The 11,733-nt window shown below is 37.7% G+C and overlaps 1 protein-coding gene across 2 annotated transcripts; it reads right to left on the bottom strand.

Annotated features, from left to right (window-relative positions):
• Positions 1-7,583: 7,583 nt before the first annotated feature.
• Positions 7,584-11,404, bottom strand: LOC107782170 (cytochrome P450 734A1-like). Of its 2 annotated transcripts, none has more exons than XM_075221697.1 (4): positions 10,750-11,404; positions 9,500-9,819; positions 8,538-8,898; positions 7,584-8,285 (listed from the first exon to the last, which is right to left on the bottom strand). In XM_075221697.1, exons 1-4 carry the CDS (start codon positions 11,263-11,265, stop codon positions 7,866-7,868), a joined length of 1,617 nt encoding a protein of 538 aa, XP_075077798.1. In that variant the 5' UTR covers positions 11,266-11,404; the 3' UTR covers positions 7,584-7,865. The 2 variants fall into 2 exon arrangements, with proteins under 2 accessions (XP_075077798.1, XP_016458499.1); XM_016603013.2 differs by having other exon boundaries at positions 9,575-9,819; positions 10,750-11,400.
• Between the last annotated feature and the right edge of the window lie 329 nt (positions 11,405-11,733).

Genomic DNA, 11,733 nt, shown 5'->3' with positions numbered 1-11,733 from the left:
TGCCTAGTATATGAATTGAAGCGAAATTTTAGGTGATGCTCGGTTTAAGAAATAATTTTAGGCCTTCTTTGATCATTTTGATCCTAGTTGCTTATCACAAATAAAATTTATCCCTAGTAATCCCTTTTGAGTATGTAGACCTTTTTATTTGGCACCCAAATTACGAGCATATACCCTTTTTTTCTTAATTGACATTGTTTTGATCCTTTTACTTCTTAAAGTACTTTAATGTAAAATGAGAGCTAAAAGAAGTAAGGAGGAAATTTAGGTGGCTTTTGAGTGGAACCAATGAAAGAAAGAAAGAAAGAAAGGTACACTTATTTTGTAAAAGAATACATCACTAGCGAAATTGTAGAAGAAGAGAAAATTGTTATTGGAAAAAAGAAATAAGAAAAAAAAAAATGTGTATGGAGAAAATAAATTGATATCTTGTTCTTGCTAGTGGGTATGAATTAAAGTCGTTCTTAAAGAAAGAAAGAATATTTTGGGGGTGATATTATTTTTGAGATTGAAGCTCAGGTTGAAGAATTTGCGCTTAAAGTTAATCTTGTGATGTGTTAAAGTGCTTAGGAGGGTGAACCGCTATTTTTAAAAGATATCTTACCCGTCTCTTATCCCACATTACAACCACGAAAAAAGTTCTAATTAATTTTAGATTGAGCAAACCTACATTAGTAGAAGTTTACATAAAGGGTAAGTCTATGGTACCAATTGTATGCATGTAAATTCTTTGTGAGAGTGAGCAATTTTCTTTGATATATGTGAGGTCTTAAATTATATTCGAGCATTTGATTCGAATATGTGGATTCTACTTACTCTTTTGTTCTTGTTGTGAGGGAATATGGTTTCACAAAGGATAGGTAACATTATTAGACTTTTCTACGATGTTGAGTGTTCAAGCCATGAGTGCATTGTGATATTGAGTTGGTTTTTGAGGCTAGGATTGTTATGTTGTCTTTGTTGTGAATACTTTTGACGCATGGCATACGTTGTGGGAAGTGTGCAGAGACGGATATAGTGTACTGACTACGGGTTCAATTGAACCCATAACTTTTGACGCGGAGTAAAATCTTGTATCTAAAAATTCATTAAAACTATAAAAATAATAGATATGAACCCATAACTTTAAAAATATAATGGGTTCAATGTTAAAAATTTTAAAATTGAACCCATAGGATTTAAATCATGGATCCGCCTCTGAAAGTGTGTGTTGAATGCACATGCTAGAGTTTAAGTGTTGCTATCAACCATAGTCATATGTGTAATGTGCTTCGAATGTGTTAAATGTAAGGTGCTCAAGGATAGTATACATTGTTTGGTTGAATCGAGGACGAACAACGTTTAAGTGTGGAGTAGTGATGCGAGTCTATAATTATATATTTTTAGTTAATTACTTACCTTATATTTTGGTACTTTAATACTAAATTATATTATATTTATGCGTAATTGAGTTTATTTTATGTGCATGTACTTTAAAGATAAAATTTAAGAACAAAGTAAATATCTTGATGCAAATATTGACTCATGATTATTTAAAGAGGTGGAAAGATTAGAAAGTGGACTGAAGACAAAATATATACACAGAAAAGTTACATAAAGAAGCTTAAGAAATTGGATATATATATAAATTAAAGAGATGCTACAGCAAAGGACTTCAAAGCATTGGAACTAAATGCAAAAGAAGACCAAAAGGAGAATGCAAAAGTTATGCAGAAACAACAATGATTACGAATGAAGCGTGAGTAGCTCCTCGCGATACAGTGCGCTAGCGAGATTGTTTCCTCGCGTCAAAGCTCCCGTCGCGCAGCCTAGAGCGAGGTGCTTTGCGCGTTTCACGGAGCGACGCACGGTGTCCGTATTTCGAGACTATTTTGTCTCCTTTTTAGTTTTGGACTGAGTTATTTCTTTTAGGGTTTGTCCTACACCTATAAATAATCCTTAAATACGATTTTTATACAACTTTTGACCAAGGAGAGCACAGAGCCGTCATGGAGGCCGGATTTCATCTTTTCTTCTACCAAATTTAGTAATTTTTATATTTCTTTAGATGATTTGTTATTTGGTTATCATGTATATGTGGAGCTAAACTTCACGTTCTAGGGTTGTGGTTCTTTCATGAAGTATTGTTATTCGGATATTGATTTTGGTTTCTTGATTTATCGTTTTGGTTTATTTATTCAATCTTGTGCTTAATTATTTGATTGTTTGATCACCAATTAAATAATATCTAAGAATCTAGAATTGAACTCGAAAGTGAAAATTTTGTATTGCACATAGGATTGAGTAGAACAAGTTCTTGAACTAGGGCATCGGGGAATGGATTCGTGGCTAGGATAGACATATGCTAATTACCTTGCTTGGTTATTATACGGGAATTATGAATGCATTCTTGTTGATTCTAACTCAATAACCATATACGCGTTAGGTTAGCTTGAATAGGCGAGTAACAACTCAATAGATTTTTATGAGCAATATGAACCCTGATAACCAAATTAGATAAATTAATTAGTCAATTCAATTGAAGAATACAATAGGATTGCTAGATAGCCCATAACCCCAGATCGTTTTCATCACAGTAACAAAATAAAAATCTACTCTTCTTTTGTTCAGAGTTCATTATTTTTTTTTTATTAATTTAGATTAGAGTCAAATACTTCTAAGTTTAATCCTTATTTAGATAATTAGGATAGTTTTATCTAGTCAATAGTTGATAACAAGTCCTCGTGGGTTCGACATCCGACTTCTAGTTACTTTATTACTTGACGACCATATATACTTGCGTGTGCATTTGGCCGCAATAAGTTTTTGGCGCCTGTGATGACAGACCGCAACCATATCTGTGATGACACCATCCGATGCAACCGCCTCCGTCCTACCCGGGAAAGCATAGAATCTGGCATTGCCTCCCTCTTTAAGGCAACCTTTACCCGCCTGACCTCCATTTCTAGCTGGCGATGCAGGTGGAGTGGCAACTGGAGCAGCATTCATGGCCTGTGAAATCTGTGGAATCTGTGGAGCCTGAGTAGTTTGTGGAGATGCACCCCTCCTAAGTCTGGGACAGTCCCTCACCATATGTGTGGTATACCAACATTCAAAACAAACTCTCAGTGAGCGTGGCTACTAAAACTGACTGTGGCATGGTTGGCTAGACTGACTGCTGAAGGCACCCCGTGCAAGAGGTGCCCTAGAAAGTGGCTGTGCAAAATGGACAACCTGGGACCTCGGAACATCCGGAACACTGCTAGTAACTGGAAGTGTTGAATGAACTAGGCGGCTCACATAACCTCTATCGCGACGAGCTGCAACCGAAGCGCGGGCACCACTATATCCTCCAGAATCTCGAGACTTCTTGGCCTCCTTGTGCTCCTTATCCTGGCCTCGCATACTCTACATCCTTCGGGCGATCTCATAGTTAAAAGGGTAAAAACTAGAAGTCTGAATGCCAGAACTAAAGCTATCGGATGTAAAAAATTTCCAAACTTTATCAAATGGAAAAAGATGTTTTTGCACAGAAATTAAGCAAAATATGTCTTTTATTTCTTAAAATCCAAACTCAATAAAAGTTTCGGCATAGTTACCAAAAAAATTTACATTAGTTGGTTTTATCAGCATACTCCGAAGGATGAGAAGTCTCTGCTGCATCTTTTGAAGATGAAGAATGTTCTGTATCTGGTTCGGTACTTTCACCCTTATCTTTATCCTCTTCTTCAGTTATCTCCTCGATTTCCGAAGACTCGGAACAAGTCCTCGAGGAGCTTGAAGCAGTAGGTCGAGTAGGAACATTTTCGTAGGCGGTTGTCTCCAAACTGAGAGCTTCACCAATACAATCGTCTATGTTAGGAATGCCTTTATTGACATCCTCCAAAGTCCCCCTCCTCATGTGATAAATTGAATAAGTTTTCTCACGAAGGAATGAATCTTCTTGGTCCTGGTGTTTGGCTTTGAGCTTTTTGATTTTGGATTGTAGCTGGTCGATTTCAGCCCTCATAATGTCATAAGTCTGGCAAAGGTTAGCGTTTGCCCTCGCGTGTTCCCGTTTTTGCTCTATGACCTTTTTGAGCCTTTCCTCTATCCTTTCCCTCTTCTCCTCGGCCGCGGCAGCTCCTTCAGTTTTGGAACGCAAGTTTGCTTCCAGGTTGTTGATTTGTTCTATGGAAGCATACTCATGTTATGCTGCTGCAGTCATAACATCTTGTAGCTCAGCCCACTTGACCTTCAACTCCTCGAGTTCTGTATGCAGCTAAGTGGCCTCTTGGCTGTGAACCATCTTTTCTTTCTCAGACTTCTCCAACCGTACTTTAAGCTCACCCATCTGAGCAAGTCTTGCCTCTAAAGTCGGGAGGCGCTCATCGAGTTGATCTCGTTCAGCAACAATTTGATCCCGCTCGGCAGAAAGTTCTTCTTTGGCTTGGATCATGTTTTGCAAGCCCTCGGAGGCAAGGAAGTTAGCCTGAAAAGTCAAAGATTAAAGTTATTGAGGATAATGCTTAGCAAGAGAAATGGAAGAAAGAAGAGTAAGATGATACCTCAGCAGCAAAGTACATATTGTTATTGATCAGAAACTCCGAAGAAAGAGCTTTCATCTTCCGTCGGTCTTTGTTTGGAGCCAAAGGTTTCAAGTAGTTGGAAACTCCCACTGGCTTGGAGAGTAAGTGGCACTCATTCGAAACCGAAAGAGTGAAACTGCGTTTAACATCGGGGTTTCGGATAGGTGCCGGGAAACTATTCTTAAAGCTCCCATGATCGGGTGACCGAGGGGAACGAACATCTTCCGTTTGTTTAGTTGGGGCCATGGTGAGACAGTAGCTGATGGTGCTATAACTGGTGTTGAAGTTTGAGGTGGAGAAAAATTAGATGTGGAACTCCTCTGACCGGAAGCAATAATTGGAGCCCAGAAATAAGACTCTGTGTTTTCAATTATTTTTATTTCTGTAATGAGTCCTCGAATTTCTTCTGGTTGAGCATCCGGTTGAGCAGGGGAAGTTGTTCTTCTCCTTTGAAGAGAAACCATTTCGTTATCTTCCTCGGTTTCATATTCATCAAGGACCACAGTGATCGGTCCTACTGGAGTTTCTTTTCTTGAATGCTTGCCTGAGTCTCAGCTTTGGAGGTATGTTTTCTTTTTAGTTTTTTCTCTTTAGGTTGGAGACTCAGGGAAGATGGGCTTTCACCGGAAGCAAGAGCGGCATCACGAGCCCTCTTTCGGTCAATGGTAACTCGAATTTGTTGATGAGCCACCATTGGATCATGGGAAACCTCAACATTGGGGCAAACAAAGGACCTCTTCGAAGGCATGTGTGTTATGGAAGAGAGTCAACAAATTTATACCACATCATGTCAAAGATTAAAAAGAAAAAGGAGAAGTTTTACTTACCATGGTTCTTGGCCTTCCAATTTAATTTATGTTGAAATTTCTTTCCACTTATAGGAGTTCGGTGTGAAAATATCTAAAATCTTTTTTTTTTACTTAGTGGGTTAGGTTCTGAATCAATGGAAGAACCCATTGGGTAGCTGAAATAAAAGAAATAAAAGTTAGCAAAAGAGGGATATTCGAAAAACCTAGGAGTGAAGTTTCATGATTCAGGGATAGGAGATGTTGTCGCCGGTAGAATATCCCCGGTAGCAATCATAACGAACCTCTCTATCCAACTACGGTCATTATCATCATCAACACTAGTGATGATGGCATGGTGACTGTGTTTGCTGAGTTTGATCATGCCTCCACGGAAAATCTTTAGAGAGTAATGGTTGATCAAATGAGCAAGAGTGAGGGTTTCACCGGCCGGGAGCATATAAACTGAAGGCAAGCTATGCCATATTGATGGACCTACCTGCGCCAAGCAAACATGGTAGTAGTGGCAAAACTTTAAAAAGATGGGATCGATTTCTCGCCCCATTCTTAAGGTAAAGGGGTACGTGTAAATGTACATGAACCCTGGTTTCCCGAAAGTAACCTTTTCCACTTCGTTAGGGGCTAAAAATTTATATTGTTCCACCCGCAATATTCTTTCACAACAGGGATGTTGGCAGGACGAATGGAAGAAGGATATCTACTAACGAACCTATTTCTATCATTTTTAGGGTTAGGAGGTTCCTATTGAACTTGTAGTTCCATCTCAGAATTTAGTTGATAAGGGATGATTGTGTTGGTAGTAGGAGGATCGGCATCGGCTTTCTTGATTTTGTTCTTCTTGGAAGGGCCACCACCGATGTAAATGCCTAAGTTACCGGGGAATAGGTAGTAGAAGACATGACAATGGAAAATATGAGTAAGAAAATTTTAGTGAGAAAGAGAGATTTGCAGAAAAAATTTAAGGAAATTCAAAGAAGGAGAGTTTGTAAAAGTGAATGAGAAGTAGAGAAGTTTATAGGCGGCAGAATTCATGATCATCATTACCTAGAAAACTGACGAAAATACTTGCTGAATCATGGGATAACACGTGTTCGGCTCATTAAATGCAAGGAGACGTGCGTCCTTTTAAGTGTCAGAAATCGTTTAGGAATTTTTCTCACCAAGAAAAGTGGTCTTATCTACTATCCGGTTATATAAAATATAGTTAGCGGAAAGTAGGGGGACTATCCGTATGGGATAAAATTGATGAACGACAGGTGGATGCTCGCCGAGCTGACACGTGGTAGTGAAGACAAATAAAATATGAGTCAGCAAATAGCTGGCACCGAGTACGAACATGTGACCGGTGCTGAATGAGTTTCGAAAATGCTGGAATCGGGGACGAAAGACTGAAAGGAAGATATCGGTTGAAAAATATAGCATTCAATGAGCAGTCGTTACAAAGAATCTTTGCATTTACACCTAACCGTTATGCAGCCATCAAAAGGAGTTTTATTCATATTAAAGAAGAGCTTGATTTGGGGATCTTGCCTCCCTGAATTGAGCTATAAGTAGAAGAATTTGTATTCATTGTAGAACACAAAAAAATATGTACGCAAAAGGCTAAACTTACTCTTATTCTATTAAGAACATTCTTTCTTTCTGCTCAATATATTGTTCTTACTCTTTCTTCCGGAAAAGCTCATTTCACAATCAGGCTTGTATTTTTTTTAAATTTATTTAATTAATTAATTTCTGTTCTTCGTTATTTTATATTCTTGGATCAAATTAATTCACGTGTCTATAAACCATGATACAAATTTAATTGTACCGTTTTACGGGTAAACAGTATAATTGTACCTTCTAAAAGAGAGATAAACCCCCAATCTGGCTGCTACCGAACATTAATTTGCTTGTCCAAAAAACTATTGTGAAACTATATAAACATACTACTTTTTTCTGATGATTATATATTCACTAGCTAGTAGCTACTACCCCGTGCACTTGAAAGTTCGGAGTATTATTTTCTGAACTTTGTAAAAGTATTTTATCTGCCCAGAAAATATGCAGAGCCTCTTTACCTTCTGGATCATGCTGCAACTACCATGACTTCCATTCTCGAGACTTATTTTTCTTTCATGTTTTTTGGATTGTTTGTTCTTCTTCCCTTTTTGTTCCATCATGCAATTTAAAAAATGACTCATAGCATGAGTGCAGGACAGTAGAAGAAATGAAGTAGTAGTTGAAATGATTTCAGTGCAATCACCTTATTTCTGTCATTTCGTGAAAAACGTACTGCTAATTTACAAAGTGTAGATACTGACTATATGAGTCAATGGTGTATAAGAAAAATATATACATCCACAGTAAACGAAAAATCTATACTTTCTTTTTCTTTTTTGTCATGATGTCCTGTGAGTTTATAGTGCTCTCATGCACAACAGAAAAAAAGAGTCAGCAGTAGTTACTCTTTAGCAAGCATTTATTTCTGGAATTTGTTCCACGCAAGACTGCGCATTTCTCCAGCAAATACTCAATAAAAAATCTTGCTAAAGAGCATTTGAGCGCCATATTGAGGCTGCAATGTCATACCCTGTGTTGGGGCATGAATATATGATGGGGAGATGCAAAAAGAGTATTGCCGAATGATCATAGCCAGGACGACTTTAGCTTCAACAAGTGCTAAGTTTTGGCCCCCACAGATTCTGGGGCCTAATCCAAATGGAAAAAATGAAGCTAAATGTTTCCGTGGCTCAGAAAATCTCAATGGATTGAATTCATGGGCATCATCTCCCCATATCTCCTTGTCATGATGGACAGCAGTCATGGCCAAATAGAACTGTGTATATGCTGGAATGTCAAGGTTTCCTAACTTGACTTTCTTGGATGTTTGCCTCATCAACATCACTGCAGGTGGATAAAGTCGAAGTGTTTCATTCAATATCATGCTCACCTGCCAATAGGACATAAAATGCACCTCATCATCTTATTGCAAAGGAAAAAACAGGGAGCTATGCACCATCTTTCCAAATGGTAAAGTCCCGTGAATGCATAATGAGGTTGTTCATCACTATAAGGATTTATGTTAGTCCTTTATATCATACTTGAGGGCCATAAGACAAATGATAAGTACAATACAAGGCTTGTGAGACTGTTAACAAGAGCTGCCACACAAAATAGGAACTGCAGTAACAGCTGAACTTACGATCTTGAGATCAGCTATATTCTCTGCAGTAGGGATCCCATTTTTGCAGGCACGGACGATTTCTTCCCGTGCCTTGCTTTGCCAATCTTGATGCAACGCCAACAGGAGAAAAGCCCATGTCAGAAGATTAGCAGTTGTTTCCTTCCCTGCAAAGTAGAATGTCTTGCATTCGTCTATAACCTCCTCTATATCCAGTGTCTCCTCTTTGTCGTCCTGATTCTTAAGTGGATACATCAACAAAGAAAGCAGGCCTTTTGAGTTGTTTTCTGTTCTGCTGCAATTGTTTATCAACATCCTTATTGCATCTCGAGTTTCCTTCTCCAGTCTATTCCTCATTCTGTTCTTCTTGGTGGGTAAAAATCTGAATCCAGTTTCATCATTAGATGTCAAGGAGATAGAAATGGCATGATTTACATTGAAATTAATGAAGCGAGTAAACTGCTCCAGGATGATGAAGCCATATTTTTGAAGAAGGTGGTAACAGGACTCCACCATTTCAACCCAACAAAGACAGTGAGTTGGCTTAGACATGAATGTTTAATTTGATCTTATGTGCCGATTAGAGCTTTCTAATAATTCTTTCTGGAAATGCTGCAATCTCTAAATGCCTAGTAATATAGTGGTAAACATAGCTTTGCATAAGATGTGTCTAAGGTTCATTTTAAATGCAGCTCTTCTGAAAAGGTTATAGTGAACTTTTTTGAATAGAAAAAACAATCACTCCACTGGTATTCAAAGATGCAATGGACTATTCTACTATAAGTATATCAGATCTTGTCACATGTTTTTCCCTCTGGCTTTTACATGGTAGTTTTCTTTAGGATAGAAATTGCAAGAAGGGAGAAAAGGAATGAATAGTAAAGAATGAGATGCATTTGCATTTGTTTGCTCCTAACTTTTCCCTGGTACGATTCATGCAAGGAAAAAGTGCTTGAGGATTGTAACATTAAAGAAAAGGATACATAGAAGTTTGTTTGGTATTCAACAAAATAATTGGAAGGGCAAGATGCATTACACTATCCGATAACGAAATGCACCTGAATCCAGGAATATAGACACTTCGTATGGCCTCCAAAACAAGGCTCACTTGCTCGTCTTGTAATTCAAAAATGCGCTTGCCCTCCTCAAAACTGCTTCCAAAAGCCGTCCTAGAAATGATGTCTGCTGAAAGGTTGTGAAATTCTTTGTGTACGTCCATCTCAAACTGGTCTCTTGCATTTCTTACCTCTTCCCATTTCTCCAAAAACTTTGTTGTGCTATCAACCATTTCAGAAATCCAACCCTGTAAAAATGGACGCATGGCGATTGGTCAATCAGCTAGAGCATACATTAAATTGTCATAGCATGACAGAGTTCTACTAAACCAAACTTTAGAACACGTCCTGGACCTTCAGGAGTATCATTTCGCGACAAGACTTACATACAATGGTGAAGAGATTTTAGAAAACATAATGCACTTCATTTTTCGCTGTGTAGACCACAATCACAATATATATAGAAACCCCCTTCCAGAGACGGGCTAGATATGTTGATTGATGGGTTGGGAAGAGATAGAAATTGGAGGAGGGGAGTAACCATGATGTAATTAGATTAGTAGAAAGTGAAGGCATGGAGTATTAAAAGGCAAAACTTTAGTACAGTATCTAGCCCTTTGAATCAAGTTCAACTAAACCTACTACTTTTTGCTCGAACTATGTAGCCATATTGATTTTTATTTTTTTTAAATGTACATATATAATGTACTGTATCCGCTCCAATTTATATGATACTGTACCATTTCAGAATATTCCAAAATATTCAAAACTACCATTTATTTTTATGCAACTTTTATAGCTTGTAAAAATTCAAATTCATGTAACTATTGACATTTTAAACTATATTTGATGTTATATTTTCTCAATCAAACTAATTTCTCAACCATTATTTAATTTTTTTTTCCATTGTAACTGTAAGTCAAACTAACATCTTATGCTCCATATCTAGTCAAATTTTGTCAAATAAAATAGTACATACATTTTAAACTATTAGGTCACCTAAAACATAATTAGAAAAAAAAAAAATTGTACCGGCTACAACACATTAAAATACAATGATAGTGTAAAAAGTTTTAACACCACTGCATATAAGCTAAATCCGAAATAAAAAGGAGTAATTATTACTTGCAAGAAATAACCGAACTGGATTAAGCGAAGAATCGTTAAAGGTTGAGTACCTTGACTCTCTCCAAGTTAAAGGCCTGGTTGGTGATCCTCCTGTGAATAGCCCATTTCTCACCGTCCAACCTAATAAGCCCATCTCCAAACAACATCTTCGACAAAGGGTTATGTTTCACTTTCTCAAACGAACCACTGGTGTTGACCAAAATCTCCTTGATGAGATTTGGATCAGCAATTGCAAACCTAGGTTTAGGACCAAACCAGTAAAGGAAATTCTTGCCATAAACCGTTGACCAGTTATAGTAGTGCGGCATGACACGAGAAACTACGTCATGGTGATGGGTGAAGGAACTGGACTTTGATTCAGCTTCTGCTATCATTACTCTTCTGATCTTTGCTGTGTTGTTAAAGATTGGGCTATAAGCTGGTCCATTTATACCTTGTTTGCTGAAGTGCTCTTGAACTTTTAAAGGGACCCATATGAGTTCGTAAACGAGTTTCAAGATGATGATGAAGAAAAAGAAGAAGAGGGAAATGAACAGTAGTGGGAGGAAGTTGATCATTGCCGCCATGAAAATAGCGATTCTTTGAGCTGAAAAGACTCGCACTCTGTGTGCGTCTGTTTGTCCGTGCGACGGAAAATGACAGGTTTTTATTATTGAATTTTTGCTTTAACATTTTTTATTACTATTAGGGGAGGAAAATATTAATTAATACTATATAGGTGGATTGGATCCCTCAGGCTCACCACATGGTGTAGAAATTTCAACCCGTCTTTTACTTGCACATTATCATTTAATTAATCTGTACTCACTTTTATTTAACTTTACCCACAAAAAAAATGCGTCTCCCTCCCCTCGCCTGCGACCTCTGCTTCTAATCAGAGAATCGAACCTTCATCCAAATCAAAAACAACTAAATCGTGGTTAGGTGGTAATGGTTTATAATAGATAGTGTTGTCATGGAGATTTTTCCATCTGATTTGCTGAGTGTGCAACAATATAATAATAATTGTTTACACTTAAAATGAGTAATAATTA

Source organism: Nicotiana tabacum, chromosome 9 (assembly GCF_000715075.1).
Source record: "Nicotiana tabacum cultivar K326 chromosome 9, ASM71507v2, whole genome shotgun sequence".
NCBI classification, from domain to species: domain Eukaryota; kingdom Viridiplantae; phylum Streptophyta; class Magnoliopsida; order Solanales; family Solanaceae; genus Nicotiana; species Nicotiana tabacum.
This window is presented reverse-complemented; position numbering and strand designations above follow the sequence as displayed.

Excerpts from the sequence above, each read along its gene's own strand:
- LOC107782170 (XM_075221697.1), bottom strand. The coding sequence starts at position 11,265 with ATGGCGGCAATGATCAACTTCCTCCCACTACTGTTCATTTCCCTCTTC. Across the intron at positions 8,899-9,499 it reads AATACCAAACAAACTTCTAT|ATTTTTACCCACCAAGAAGA; the intron begins GTATCCTTTTCT and ends AACTGGATTCAG. Across the intron at positions 8,286-8,537 it reads ATATAGCTGATCTCAAGATC|GTGAGCATGATATTGAATGA; the intron begins GTAAGTTCAGCT and ends TCCTATTGGCAG.